At 32.2% G+C, this 13,206-nt stretch overlaps 1 protein-coding gene across 6 annotated transcripts in view; it reads left to right on the forward strand.

Moving 5' to 3' along the window:
- Positions 1-245: 245 nt before the first annotated feature.
- The window catches only part of ATM (Serine/Threonine-kinase ATM-like protein), a 129,208-nt gene continuing 116,247 nt past the window's right edge, over positions 246-13,206 (forward strand). For 3 of the 6 annotated variants that reach the window (XM_083076654.1, XM_083076657.1, XM_083076656.1), the window contains exons 1-9: positions 246-540; positions 6,528-6,636; positions 6,744-6,887; positions 8,962-9,123; positions 9,225-9,420; positions 9,498-9,654; positions 9,750-9,889; positions 10,013-10,100; positions 10,943-11,046. In XM_083076654.1, the coding sequence (XP_082932780.1) occupies positions 466-540; positions 6,528-6,636; positions 6,744-6,887; positions 8,962-9,123; positions 9,225-9,420; positions 9,498-9,654; positions 9,750-9,889; positions 10,013-10,100; positions 10,943-11,046 (1,175 nt within the window). In that variant the 5' untranslated portion in view covers positions 246-465. Of the gene's footprint in view, positions 541-5,989; positions 6,324-6,527; positions 6,637-6,743; positions 6,888-8,961; positions 9,124-9,224; positions 9,421-9,497; positions 9,655-9,749; positions 9,890-10,012; positions 10,101-10,913; positions 11,047-13,206 lie in introns of those variants that run through there. The other 3 variants (XM_083076655.1, XM_083076658.1, XM_083076659.1) reach the window with 3 other exon arrangements.

Here is a 13,206-nt window from a genome sequence, read left to right on the forward strand (position 1 = left end):
AAATAAGATAGAAACGAAACTAAATTTATTACAGAAAACTTACTATTGAATTTAATTTTGAGCCTCTAGTTATACTTTTATGACAAGTGTATAAATTATAATATAGCTGTAATAATGATTTAGCAGGAAAAAATATAGTAGATAATAAATAACAAAATCGAAAAAGAAAACAGGGGAATGTGTGAGAAAGTGTTGGCTTCTCAAGTAAGCCACGAGCTCAGATATTATTACGTCGAAAGAAATAACGGAAAAGGGAAAAGCATAGCACAGAAGAGGGAAGCGTTGTAGGAAACGTGGGAGGGAAATAAGCAAATGCAGCATTACAAAACAGGAAGAAAAACGGAACATGAATGGAGAATAATAAGAAAAGTTTCAAGAGAATGGTGCGAGAGTTGTGGGAGATTTCGACGTGTGGGGAAAAAAGAAGAACTTGAAGATCTTGAAAGGATCAAAGATAAGTGAAAGATGGACAAAAAGAAGAGAAGCACGGGGCTAGGATATGATTTGAGCTCACCTCTTTCTCAAGAGGGGATCACACAGGTGATAATAATTGTCTCAAAATTTGTTTTTATTTCTTTTTTCTGGTGTGGATTTGTTCGAGCGAGTTAGTTTAATGTTCATAAATAATTTTCTCTAATCCTCAAGTAATATATAGATTTTAGAGTTACTTATTGCAAGGTAATTTAAAAGTGGATTAACTTTGAAGAGTGGATAATTAAATTTGATAAGTTTCGTTAATACAATAACTTTGTTAGTTAGTTAAGACAGCTAGTAAATTTGGTTAATTTATTTGAGTAAATGATTATTATAAGAAAAAAAATCTGTTTTCTCACATATTAAAAAAAATCAGTTATCTTTATTAAATTCTCTCAATTAAGTAATTAACATTCTTTTTAAATTATGTTTATTATAAATGTTTTAAAAAAATTGTGCAACTAAAGAGTTATGCATTAATTGAAAAATATTTTAAAAATAATGTTATTAAATTAAATAAAAGTAGTTGAAAATTTATTTGAGAATAAAAAATGTATCATTTTTTTTACTTATAAACATCAACTGAAGGAGTACATAGTTTGAATATGATATAAGACATAAATTCGTGTTTGAATGTTGTAATAGTTTGTTTTTCTCTTATCTCCAACATAATTGTTTACTTAGCCTAAAATTAATTATATTTTTATATTGTTTACTTGATTTGCATGGTAGAGGTTTCTATATATATATATATAAAGATGGAAAAAATCATAAAGATAATTGCAATGAAAATTAAACTTAGACTCTCATATTTCTACTACTCCAACCCTTTTTTTTTAATTACTTGGCTTACCTTAGTACACCGTGGTAGAAGTTTGTAATTTGTATTAAACATTGTTATATGTAGTTAAAAAAAATAAAGAGATAAACTTTTAATGTGATGTTTTAAGAATAACTTTTAAAATTAGTCCTTGACTTCGTTTTTGTATCATATTTCAAACTAGTGATTATTTGGAGTAAAAGTAAGTTATGTATTCAAATTTTAAGGATGATACCACTAATCCTTTTAATTAATATATCTTTTTACTTGTATCTCCGTTTTTTCATGTAGATTTTCCCTGTTGAATGACTGATATGAAGGTTTTTCCTCGTTAAGTTTGTGAATGACTAATCATTTCTACAAGTTTAATGGTGATTGCATAAAAAGGTTACATTGTTAATCAATAAAATTACAACTTTAATGGTCATAGGACAATTTTTTTAATATTTTTTTTTGGGTTTGTATATGTAGATACATATGGGTGAAAAAGGATAATTAATTAAAAAGATACTTAGATATTAATGAGATAAAAATCTGTAGTAAGGTATTTTACACGCGAGTCGTCACACTTTGCAATTACTTAATTATATATAAAAGAAATTATTCGAATTTATTTATAGTATAAATATATAATTCAAAATTATTTATTCTTGGTATATATATATATATATATATATAATTTATTGGTAATGGCTTAACGAATATTTGAATCAGTATAAGCGAATATTGGAGGACTACTATCCTTATTAAAATTATATGTATTAGTTTAAATATTTGAATTTATTTCTAATAAATTAATTATCATCTTAAAATTAGGAGAATCATTTTTAATTTTATATTATAAAGAAATTATGAAGATTTTGTCATTTTATATTGAAACGACCCGTCGTGGTCTCTATACTCAGTGAAATCGCACTAATAACACTAGTGAACTGAGAGAAAATATTAAACTGGATAACCAAATACATACATGTATATAAAAGTAATAATAAACTACGTTTTATGTACAAAATATAATACTATATATATACGGTCATCTAAAATAATAATATTCTTTTAGTGCCGATCAAGTACAATACAATCAAACAGTTACCCAAGATGGTAACTCTGACACTAGAACAAAACTCCACATCCTATAGGTCATAACAACCAACTTTGACCTAACTCTGACCTGCTCCCATACACAATATGATCATCGTAGTCCATCCACATGGAAATAAAAAGGTAAGTTAGAGTTCAATAATCAATCATGTAAGCATAAGAGTAAACATCTATGCTTCACCATCATCAAATCACCATTTATTCTCATAGAGTCACATCATACACTCTATCATATACTACTCATGTAGTAAATACAACTCATGATAGATATCAATGCATATCAATCATCTAATGTGTTGTCATGCATTCACTTAGGAGATTTTTCTAACAACAGGAGCAATATAAGTGACATCTCATCTTACCGAAACCACCCCAACCATTTTTACGCCCAATGTGCCCGCTCGGTCACAGTAAACTGGGATATTAATCCCACTCGGGTTTACTCGAATGATGTCACTTACACACTTGGAAGTCTGGTTCTACCGTCAAGTATAACATAGTTGGGTACAAGCTTACCACAACCTTTCATGCATTACAAGTCACTTGTGGAGTTTGCCCACCGACTATCCGCAAGGAATCACGCACTTTCTCCAGTAATTGGTTAAGGAAATAACGCTCGACTTCATATCCCACTCCAATACTAACTAAGGACTTAGAGGAGACTCACCCAAATCAGTGACTTATCCAATCACCACTCTCACCCAAAACCAGTGGTCTATCCAAGCACCACTCTCACATGCAATAATACATCATACATCATACATGGTCAATCCACCACTATGATCAATATCATCCTTATATAAACATACATACATATCATATCATGTTTAAACATTCATATATATCATTACCAAGTATATATATGAATCAAGCACCAATTTACATCATATATCATACATATATGAACCACTATTCAGCATAGTATCATACCAATTTTTAATCCATGTGATAATACTTAAAACATCAAAATAACATGCATCTCCCTTTGACAATTTTCAAAGTAAACAACATCTAGAGAGTTATACTCATCCAAATAAGCTAAAACCTATCTCTAAAGAAAGATAAGAGGATAATCTACAACTCTTATAAAGACATGAAATTCTAAATAAATAATCTATTTGGCTAAAAATGTCAAAACTCGCAACAGATATAATCAATGTTGACAGCTTGACCCCTGTTTACTAAAATATCCATAACTAATGTTCTAGACCTCCTTTTTAGGTGATTTCAACGTCATTGGAAAGATAACATCCATGGATACAACTTTTATGAATATATAAAAGTCTAATTCAGAAAGCATCAAACCGCTCAGCGCCTCCCAAAGCGCTTAGCGCTTTGCTTGCTTCTAGGGGTTCTCTCCTGTAATGCGGCCCCCAAAGGGCTCAGCCCTTTAAAATCGCTCAGTCCTTTGGTTCCAGAAATCTCCCTTTGTCATGCGAGCCTCAAAGGGCTCAACCCTTTAAAACGGCTCAATCATTTGATGATAGAGGCTCCATATTCTACACCATTTTTTGGACTTTCACACCTGAAACTAAAAACAAAAACACACATGTAATGGAAAATATAACATCCATGCACCAAAAAGAGTTCAATTCAAGTTCTAGAAACAACACGCACTCATTCGATACACCAAATCAGCCAAAACTCCGTTTTAGCTTGAAAACACCAAAAATGGGAAAATCCCTCCAATTAGCAAATCAATCTCCAATTCATGCATCAATTGAGTTTCTAAACTTACATGCAACCAATCTATCACAATCCTAGCTTCCCTTACCTGAAAATTTGCTCAGAAAAGTCAAGAAGAGGAAGAAGAAGAAAAACTCCTGAACGGTAGACCCGCATACTTCAATCTGTCAAAATCAAGCTTTCTAGCCTGAATTAAAAAAAATAGAGACAGAAGCGATTAGTGATCTATAAGAGAAGAGGAATCAAACAGAAAAATTTGGGAGAAAAAGGAGCTCATGGACCCAAAACCCTTCTCTCTAGATTTTCTTTGAGAATAAGCTTATGAAGTTTCGTTCTCAAAGAAAATCTTATATACTCTTCTCTCTATTGTTAACTAAACTCTAAACAATTAACTTACTACATTACATATATTATAAAAGATGTCATTGAAGATGAGCGTTATTGTTTTATGGGGGTGAGAGTGAAAGATGTAAAAGAGAGAACATGTCATTACTAAGAGTGACATAGTAGGCTATTTTTGAAAATTAATAAAATAGGTTAAAAAATTAAAATAAATTAATAAAAAAACTAATAACTTATAAGTTAGTTGAAATAGCTTACTTAATTAAACTCGTCTACTTAAACATGTTTTCAAGCTACTAAAGTAATTTGCCAAATGTGTGACAAGTCACTAAGTAGTTTTATCAACAATTTTTTTTACTATCTTATCAACTAGTTTGAGTAGCTTTTAAGTTAATTTGACTATAATTAAGTTATTTGATATGTAATTTTATTTTAGAAATTTTTTAGCTTATTTTTATAAGCTATCTTAATTAGCTTATAAATTGTGTTTTGTTAAATTAGCTTATAAGTTATAAGCTGGGGAGTTGAAAAGGTGAAACTTACAAATTAATTAATTAAGTTCAAAGTGTTTGGTTAGATTGAAGTTAATTGATAAATTTAAAATTATATAAAAGGATATGTTTAGTTATTTGAGGTAGAAAATTATTTCAACAAAGTTAATGAGAATAAAAGTGAGAAGACAAAAAAAAAGTAAGTAATTTATAAGTTAGCTTATTTTCATAAATTACTAAAATAAATTTGTGTATTAAATAAGTTTATTTTGGTTATATTAATTTATAAATCAGTCAAAATAATATATAATTTCATATGATATCTTTTTAATTTTTTTCATGTTTAACTTGGTTAATTAATTTAAAATCTATTTTTTCCTAAAATAAATAATTATGTTCTTTTACACTTATTAGTTAGTTTATTGACTAATTTTATTAAACATTTTTAATTTCTATAAACTAAAATTAGGTGAACCATCAATAGTAATTTTTTATTTTTAATATTATTATGATTATAATACCATTTTAAAATTATTTAATTACTTTTTATATTTTAATTTTATTTTCAGTCCAAATTTAATTTTATAATTTTTTAATTTCTAAATTGAGATAACATTTTACAAGTGTTTAAGTAATAATACTTCCACACATTTATAACACAAGTTGTTATTACATAAAAATTTATTAAAGAAGATCTTAAATATATTATTTGTATAACTTATAATTCTATATATGTAAAAAATGCAGCTAAAAAATAGGTTAAAGAACAAAATTAAAAAAATCGAAGTGAAATTTAGAATAAATGTCGAAGATGAAAGGAATAAACCGAATTATTCTTTCTCCTAAATATATATATATATATATATATATATTTAAATTATATAAATAAATTTTCAAATAGTAGAATTTCTGTTAAATAATCTCTTAAGTATTAGCAATTTTTTCAAATTAATTCCTGAAAATTAATAAAGTATATTAATTTAGAAGTTAAACTGATGTATATACAATGTTTTAGAATACATTAAAAGTTGTATAATTTCATCACTTTTTAATGGTATATTGATGATAAAGTGTAAAACTAGCAGTAATAAACTATTTGAAAAGTGTGACGGGTGCTGGAACTGAAAAACCCTGCCAAAGAATCGATCCATTTTGCTCGTCTAGTGAGTGTCAAATACTATTATCCACTTCACTACTGAAACGCGAGACCCCGTTTTTCTCGGCGCTCTAAAACCCTTCGTTTTCTTTTCCCGCCTAAAACCCTACCTCTTAGATTACTGTCTGCTACTTCCATTCCTCTGATTCGATGTGTAACCATTGAATGCGTAGCGATCATCGCAATGGTCACTTCTAGAGACGTTCAAGAGATTGTGGAAAAGCTTTCATCCGATAAAGTCAAAGCTCGCGAGGTCATTTTCCCTTCTAGTTCTAGTTCTTTTACGTTGCTCGTTAATATGCGATTTAAAATAGAACAAAAATCTGTGTTGCTCGTTACATTTAGGTTGTTTGCCAATTAGATATAGATATTAGTATACATTGATATCTTTCTTTTCTCTGTTGTGTGCATCTTTATTCATTATGATTGTGTTGTTGTTGTTGTTCTATGTCAACAGGAAGGGATTAAGTTGTTAAGCACTTGGTTAGAAGGAGGAAGCTCACATAACTTCTGCAAATTTATTGGACTGAATACTGCAAAGCTTAGACCAGATGAAATTCCTCACTGTAAGTTGATTTTTTAAAAGCAATGGTGGATGCAGTATTTTTAATTTTATCCAAGCCAAGGTGTATACTTATGATTTATTTGTTTATTTTAAATTTGTGTGGGGCAGCTGAAACATGGCCTTTTCTTATTTCTATACTTATTAAATCTGCATCGTCGGAAATATCCTCAAGTAAGCGGAGAAATCCAAAATTGATATATGCGAAGACTCTTAGAATTGTTGTGCAACGTGCGGAGGATGCCAAATGTTCAGGTCAGTTGGAGGTAGTTTAGTTCATAACATGCTTGTTGTTTTCTCCCATTTTGATTATAAACAAACAATGGAATGAGATGTTAAATTAAAAATTAATTGCGTCCAGAAGCTGGGTAACAATCTGTGGGAAGAAAATTAAATGATTATTAGACACCAATGGTGACCATGACTATAAGACATCCTCTTTTTGTAATGATTGATATCTTCAATGTTTTGCTTCTAAACATTGAGCCAATAATAGAATAATTCTTGAGGTTATAATACCCATTTTAGATATATATATATATATATATATATATATATATATATATATATATATTTTATCTCATTGTTTTCAATAATATTTAATACTGGCCTCAGCTGATATATTTTTTTGATTTGTGGGAAAACTAAAAGGAACACAAATTACAGACGTAGGGAAATATTATATTACCCAAAGCATCAGCTAAAACTAAGGTATTCAGCTGAGTATGACAGGACATCCTGATCTTACAATCACTGGTAGACTGAGCACCAAATTTAGCAAGCCAGTCTACACACTTATTAGCCTCGGCTGATATTTTAAAATAAAACTAAAGAGAATACCAAGTTCATCAAACTTGGAAATGATTTGTTGTGTCCTCTACTCATTATGGAACATACTGATGCTCATTTTAAGTCTGTTAGATGTTAAAGGCTCATTGTGAATGTGTATATTGATTCATTTGATTATTGTTGTTCTGATAAGACTAAGAGTTTGATTATCTTGTTACAGGAGTAATTGCTAATTTGCTATTAGTGCAAGAAGTTTATTTATTTTTCTTTTGCTTTCTTTTGATGATGGTTGTACTCTAGTATTGTCTTTTGGTATGGTTTGTGATATTGTTGTATTTTGAAGGCCCTTTTTTTCTGTTATCCTTTTTTCTTAGTGTTTCACTGGTTCTCATGTTTGTACACTTTAGAATTATCATATGGTTTCTGGAATTTCACTTCTTAGGAACTTAACTGATAGGGGGAATTATTGATTTTCTATATCTTCTTACTTGTTACTCACTGTTAGGGAGAGAATTGTTTCTCATGATAAAGCTGATATTATTGATCTGGGTGAAACTGAAAAATGAATTACAAGATACTATGCTCAGACCTGTTACAGAGTATATATAGTGCAGTAACTGATCTCAGATAGATGTGACAGTTGTAACTGCCTCTAACTAATTGCAGACTGACAGCTGTAACAAACTAATTGAATGCAGTCACTTTAATACAAAGTGAGATAGTATATTCCCTCACTCACTCGCTTGACCCTGATCTTTCTAGGGACTTGAAGCAAGAAACTTTACACCATATCATTGGATGTTCTTATGTGAAAATTTTAAATAAAATCCAACCTCCAGTATTTGTAATTCCTCACTTCTGTAGAGTTATTCAGACACTTGAATTGCTAGAAAATAGAGATGGATATTTTGATAACAGCTTGCACTGCATAGTTAACTGTTTGTGTCAAATTATAAATGGTAAATATGATTAGTGAGTGGTTAAATGCGACAATGAGTTGTCAACAAAGCTGATAAGTAGCTAGTTCCAATGTGGTTGATGTGAAACCAAAATAAAATTAAATGTGTTTGAATTAGTAGTGGTATAGTACTATAGAAAAGTACTGATTGTACTCCTGAATTGTCAATAGTGTTTTAGGAAAATTTCAAATCAGGAACTCCAAGTGAAATATTTATATTGAAATAAAAATAACCATATGAGATGGTTATTATGTACAATATATTGTCTTAAATAGCCGCTGTAAGTGTTTATTTCCTTTTCATGGTAAATATTCTTTTATCATGAATTCATTTTTATGTTATAGAAATTTTTTTTTATTGTGGTACTTGGTAGTGTTAGTATGCCTTTTCTATAAAATGAAAATAACATAAATATTTACCACTTATTAAGTGAGCACATACTTTTGAGGCTTTCTTTTTTTAATTTTTGTAATTTCATTCTTAAAATTCTACAAAGAAAAATTGGAAAATTACAATTTATGAATTTAATGTTGTGAACTTTCCTCCTTCTCTTAATTATTTTCTTTTCCTTTTATTTTTAGGCAAAATGTTACCTTTGTCATCTGTAATTAAACCACTTTTTAATCATGTGTGGGATGTCCTGAGCAATGTTCCAAGCTTTCATTATGAATATGGGATTATCCTCCGGCATCTATTGTCGGTTAGGGATTATAGTTTCCAGATGAGGAAGCGCGTTTACTGCAGTAAGTTTTTGTGAACTTAAAGCATGCATCATCTCCACATCTCATCAACATTACCAGTTTAATCTTCCCACCCCTCTTTCTAATCAAATCTGTTTTTCTAGACCTGGTGTTTCTGTACATTGAGAAAGTTGAAGTGAGCTTGGACGGAAAAAATATTAGTAATTCTACTTCCAATGAGGAGGTCTTTCGCTGTATCTTGACCCTTCGTTCTCTTTTGAAATATCCTCCTGGGGACTATCCTGATAATGTAAGAGAAGACATTGTCAAGGGGTTTGTTAGAATTTGTTCATTCATCAGGTATTTACTACTGTGATTCGCCGTTTATTCTATTATTATTTGCTAGAGTGCTATACCACCTATTGTTATTTTTTCAGGGAAGAGGGCAAGATATCACGTAAACTTGTTGAGTGTATTAATACATATTTGTTAAATGATGGTCCAAATTTGGGCTCTCGGTTGTTTGATATTCATAATGCCATGCAGCAGTTTGTGTTTCGCAGTTGGTTGACAACACATGATCGAGTTCTTAAGGTCTCTTACAATTGCATTTTAAAGCAAATACCAGATTAAATTTATAAATTGTTTTCAATTTTTTTCAAATTCTGCTATTCAAATTTCTGTTGCAGGATTCACTTGTGTTTTATGCAAGGATACAATTGAATTTAATGAGAGGTGCAGCTGATAGGTGTTTATTGGTAGAACAACTTTTGGATGTGATTTGCAAGGATCTGGATCAAGGTAGTATGTCTAGTACTTCAATGCTGCGGTGAGTGTTTCTAATGTCATCCATGTCATATTTTTAATGATGGATCTTCCAGTGCTTTACACTGAACTTAATGAACTTGTTTAATATGTTATCCATAATGATCTTATTGAACATTTTGCCCAGTGGTGATGGAAATAAAGACGATAAACTAGGAGCTTTGAGTAGCTCACAATGTGGATTGGTGGAACTTGCAGCAATTTTATTTTACAGGGTAGTTACTTGAAACTTAGCTGCTGATTCCTGCATTTAATAATTAAGTTTCTGATTGCAATTCTTGACAATTTATGTATCTTCTCTATGCAACTGTGTTGATTAATTCGAACATAATGGACAATTATTTAATTACACAGGAGTCTTCATGGTTTGTCTTTTTCTTCATTGTTTTTATATGGTGTGCTTAATGAATATTACTTTTGCTGGTATATTGGTGGAGCAGTTGCTCATGGTTTGTTTGAGAGTTTCAATGAAATCAAGGAGGCCAAAATGTTTGAAAGTGGTTTGTTGTAGAGCTCTTGTATTAGTTGGAGCAGAATGCCTGCATTAGTATGGGATCCTCTATGCAAATACCTTTAGATTTGCCTAGAAATTATATTGTCTTCATTGATTCATTGATATATCTGGTTCTATGCCTTTGGTTTGTAAAGGGACTTCCCATCTCTGAGATGCACATAAGCTGACTCGCCTTCTTGTTTAGTAATTAGTCCCTTTATTTTCCTTGTTATTTATACTTCTATTTTGGAGGTTGTCTTTATCTGTCGCTACTCCTTAGTTTTACTAGCCTTCTTTTCTCTCTTGTGTCATTTGTTTTTCTTGTTGGGATGATCCATTTAGTTTTGCAAATGTTCTTGTGACTTTGTGCTACTATTATATTTTCTTTTATTAAAACATCATTTCTGCAATCTATATAGTGTTATTTGAACATGTGATTTCTAGTTATGTTTATAGGTTGAGAAACTGGCCATTTTATTTTGGTGATTTAGTGAATGTACTAATTTCCTCCCTCATAAGAATTTCCACATTGCAGGCTAATATTCCCCAATTTTTATTCCTTAGGCATGCTTGAATACAACAAGAGCCTCATTATGCGAGAAACGGGTTAAGAGGGAGCCTGCTGCTGTGATCCTGAGGGAGGCACTCATGAAAGGCAAATGGCTATGGTAATTTATTAGCTAATTTGAGGCTTGCATTGCACAGCACATTCTGCAGTATGCTATAGTGGCACACGCTATTAGTTTTTTGTGCCTCTCTTAAGTAACTTTTTTTTTTAATCTCATCTTTTTGTACTGTTTTCTCCCCCTTGTCCTACAAAAATAGTCATTCTATTATAAAAAGCAATCTTTTTGAAAAACTTCTATTTTTAGTTCATGTTTATATTAGTATACTTTTGTTTTGGGTATGAGTCGTCTCCATTTGTTCACCTGTCTTCTATGTACCCTTATATTCTCTTTTTCAGAATATTTAGTTTTCTTTAACAAGAGATATGTTTTATCATGGTAGAAACTGGCAAACAATATTATGCATTCACATTATTGCTTTCATAACATGTAAACAAACATTTTTTACCTTTGTGCATGCAATCCATGTTTGCCCTAAAATTTTTGGGTAGTGAGTAGTGACCTTTGTATGATATTGGGTAGTGCTTAGGCCTTTATATAACTTGTTGAGTTCATGCAATGCCTTGATTTATATACGATGCCTGGATTGTTTGGAAACCAGGCGTTCTGATTTGCCTCTCACAGTTTGAACTTTGAACTAAGTAACTAACAGTATCAAACTGCTGAGCTTATAAAGGTTAAAGTTAAAAAAATTCCAATTTAGCTATTTTTTGGCTGAAACTATTGTGCACAGCAAGGGCATGAATTAAAAATTCAATTTTGGATCTGGGACATAATCAATATTTGTTTGTGGTTTTACTTGAGTTCACTTTTTTCCCCAAACATTATAAGATGAAAAATATCTTTTAAGTTGCTGCTCAATGAAAAGTTATGCTCTCAACTTTGCCTTTTGATAGGGGGCCCATAGTTAAGAGGGTCTATGTTAGGAGGAAAAGGGGGGACAATTAGTTATTATGTTAACTAACTGATAGCTCTTCTGTGGAGGCAGTCAAATTTTATAAATATGAGAGAATCATAGAAGTAGGTAGGAAAATAGTGAAATAATTCTGAAGAGATAGGCACTCTTGAATTTGCCTTGTGTTAGATATAGTTTTTATCTATAGTTTTTTTATCTTATGGGCCTAGGCTCACTGCTTTGTATTTAAACACATCTTTTGCTTTGCAATACACAAGGAATATGTTCTCTCCATTCACCATTACTCTCAACATGGTATCTAGAGCCTAATCCTTGACCTCCCGGTGGACCCACTGTTCATCGGTGCCCGGAAAACGTGTCTCATTCCATTTTCCGGCTACCCACCTCGCCGTGTTTCTTTCCAGCCGTTTTTCTCTATTCTTCCGGCATTTTTCTTCACTGCTGCCGCCGTCCACTGCCGCCGCCGTCGACTTTCCGGACGTCGACCCACCCACCCAGGTTGCCTTGCTCCGGCGACTCCAACACCACCAGTCGCGCGGTGAACGGAGATCGCACGCTCCCTCACGCGCCGATCTCGTTCTCGCGCCTTTCTCTCTCCTCCCTGCCGGCCGCCGCGCGTGGCAGCGCGTGCGGCCACCTTTCCGGCAGCGACCACCGGTGCCAGACTTGCCCCGACCTCCTCTACCCCGATCTACTATTTGTTTTGTGATCGGACCTCGTTTGTCACGAATCTCTTCCTTCTCGGGCCGTTTTTTCTCTCTCCTGTTACAGCATCTATGGCTTCCTCTTCTGCTGATCGGCCTGACTCTGCTATTTTCACTAATTATGTCAATGTCTCTCTTTCCATTGACAAGTTAGATGGCACCAATTATGATACTTGGGCTTCGGATATCAAGCTTTGGCTTAAGGGACAGGATTATGTTGCTCACCTTACCCAGACAGCTGCTTCCGTTGATGAGAAGGATCGTCCTCGTTGGTTGAAAATTGACGCTCAAATTTGTAGTGTCCTTAAGTCGACCATTCATCCCTTCCTAAAGCAAATTTTTCGTGCCCATGAGACATGTGTTGGTGTATGGGAACAAGCTCGAGTGTTATACACCAATGATACTCAACGTCTCTATGGTGTGTGTCAAAATCTCCAGAATATCATCTCCCCACGACGCCTTGATGGCTCCATGGTTGAGTATTTGGGCAAAGTTCATGGCCTCCTACATGACTTTAATGAACTTTTGCCTCCTGCTGACACTCCTGCCAAGGAACTAGAGCAACGCCAAACATTCTTTATG

This window comes from Cajanus cajan, chromosome 6 (genome assembly GCF_000230855.2).
Source record: "Cajanus cajan strain Asha chromosome 6, NIPB_CcT2T_4, whole genome shotgun sequence".
NCBI lineage: Eukaryota > Viridiplantae > Streptophyta > Magnoliopsida > Fabales > Fabaceae > Cajanus > Cajanus cajan.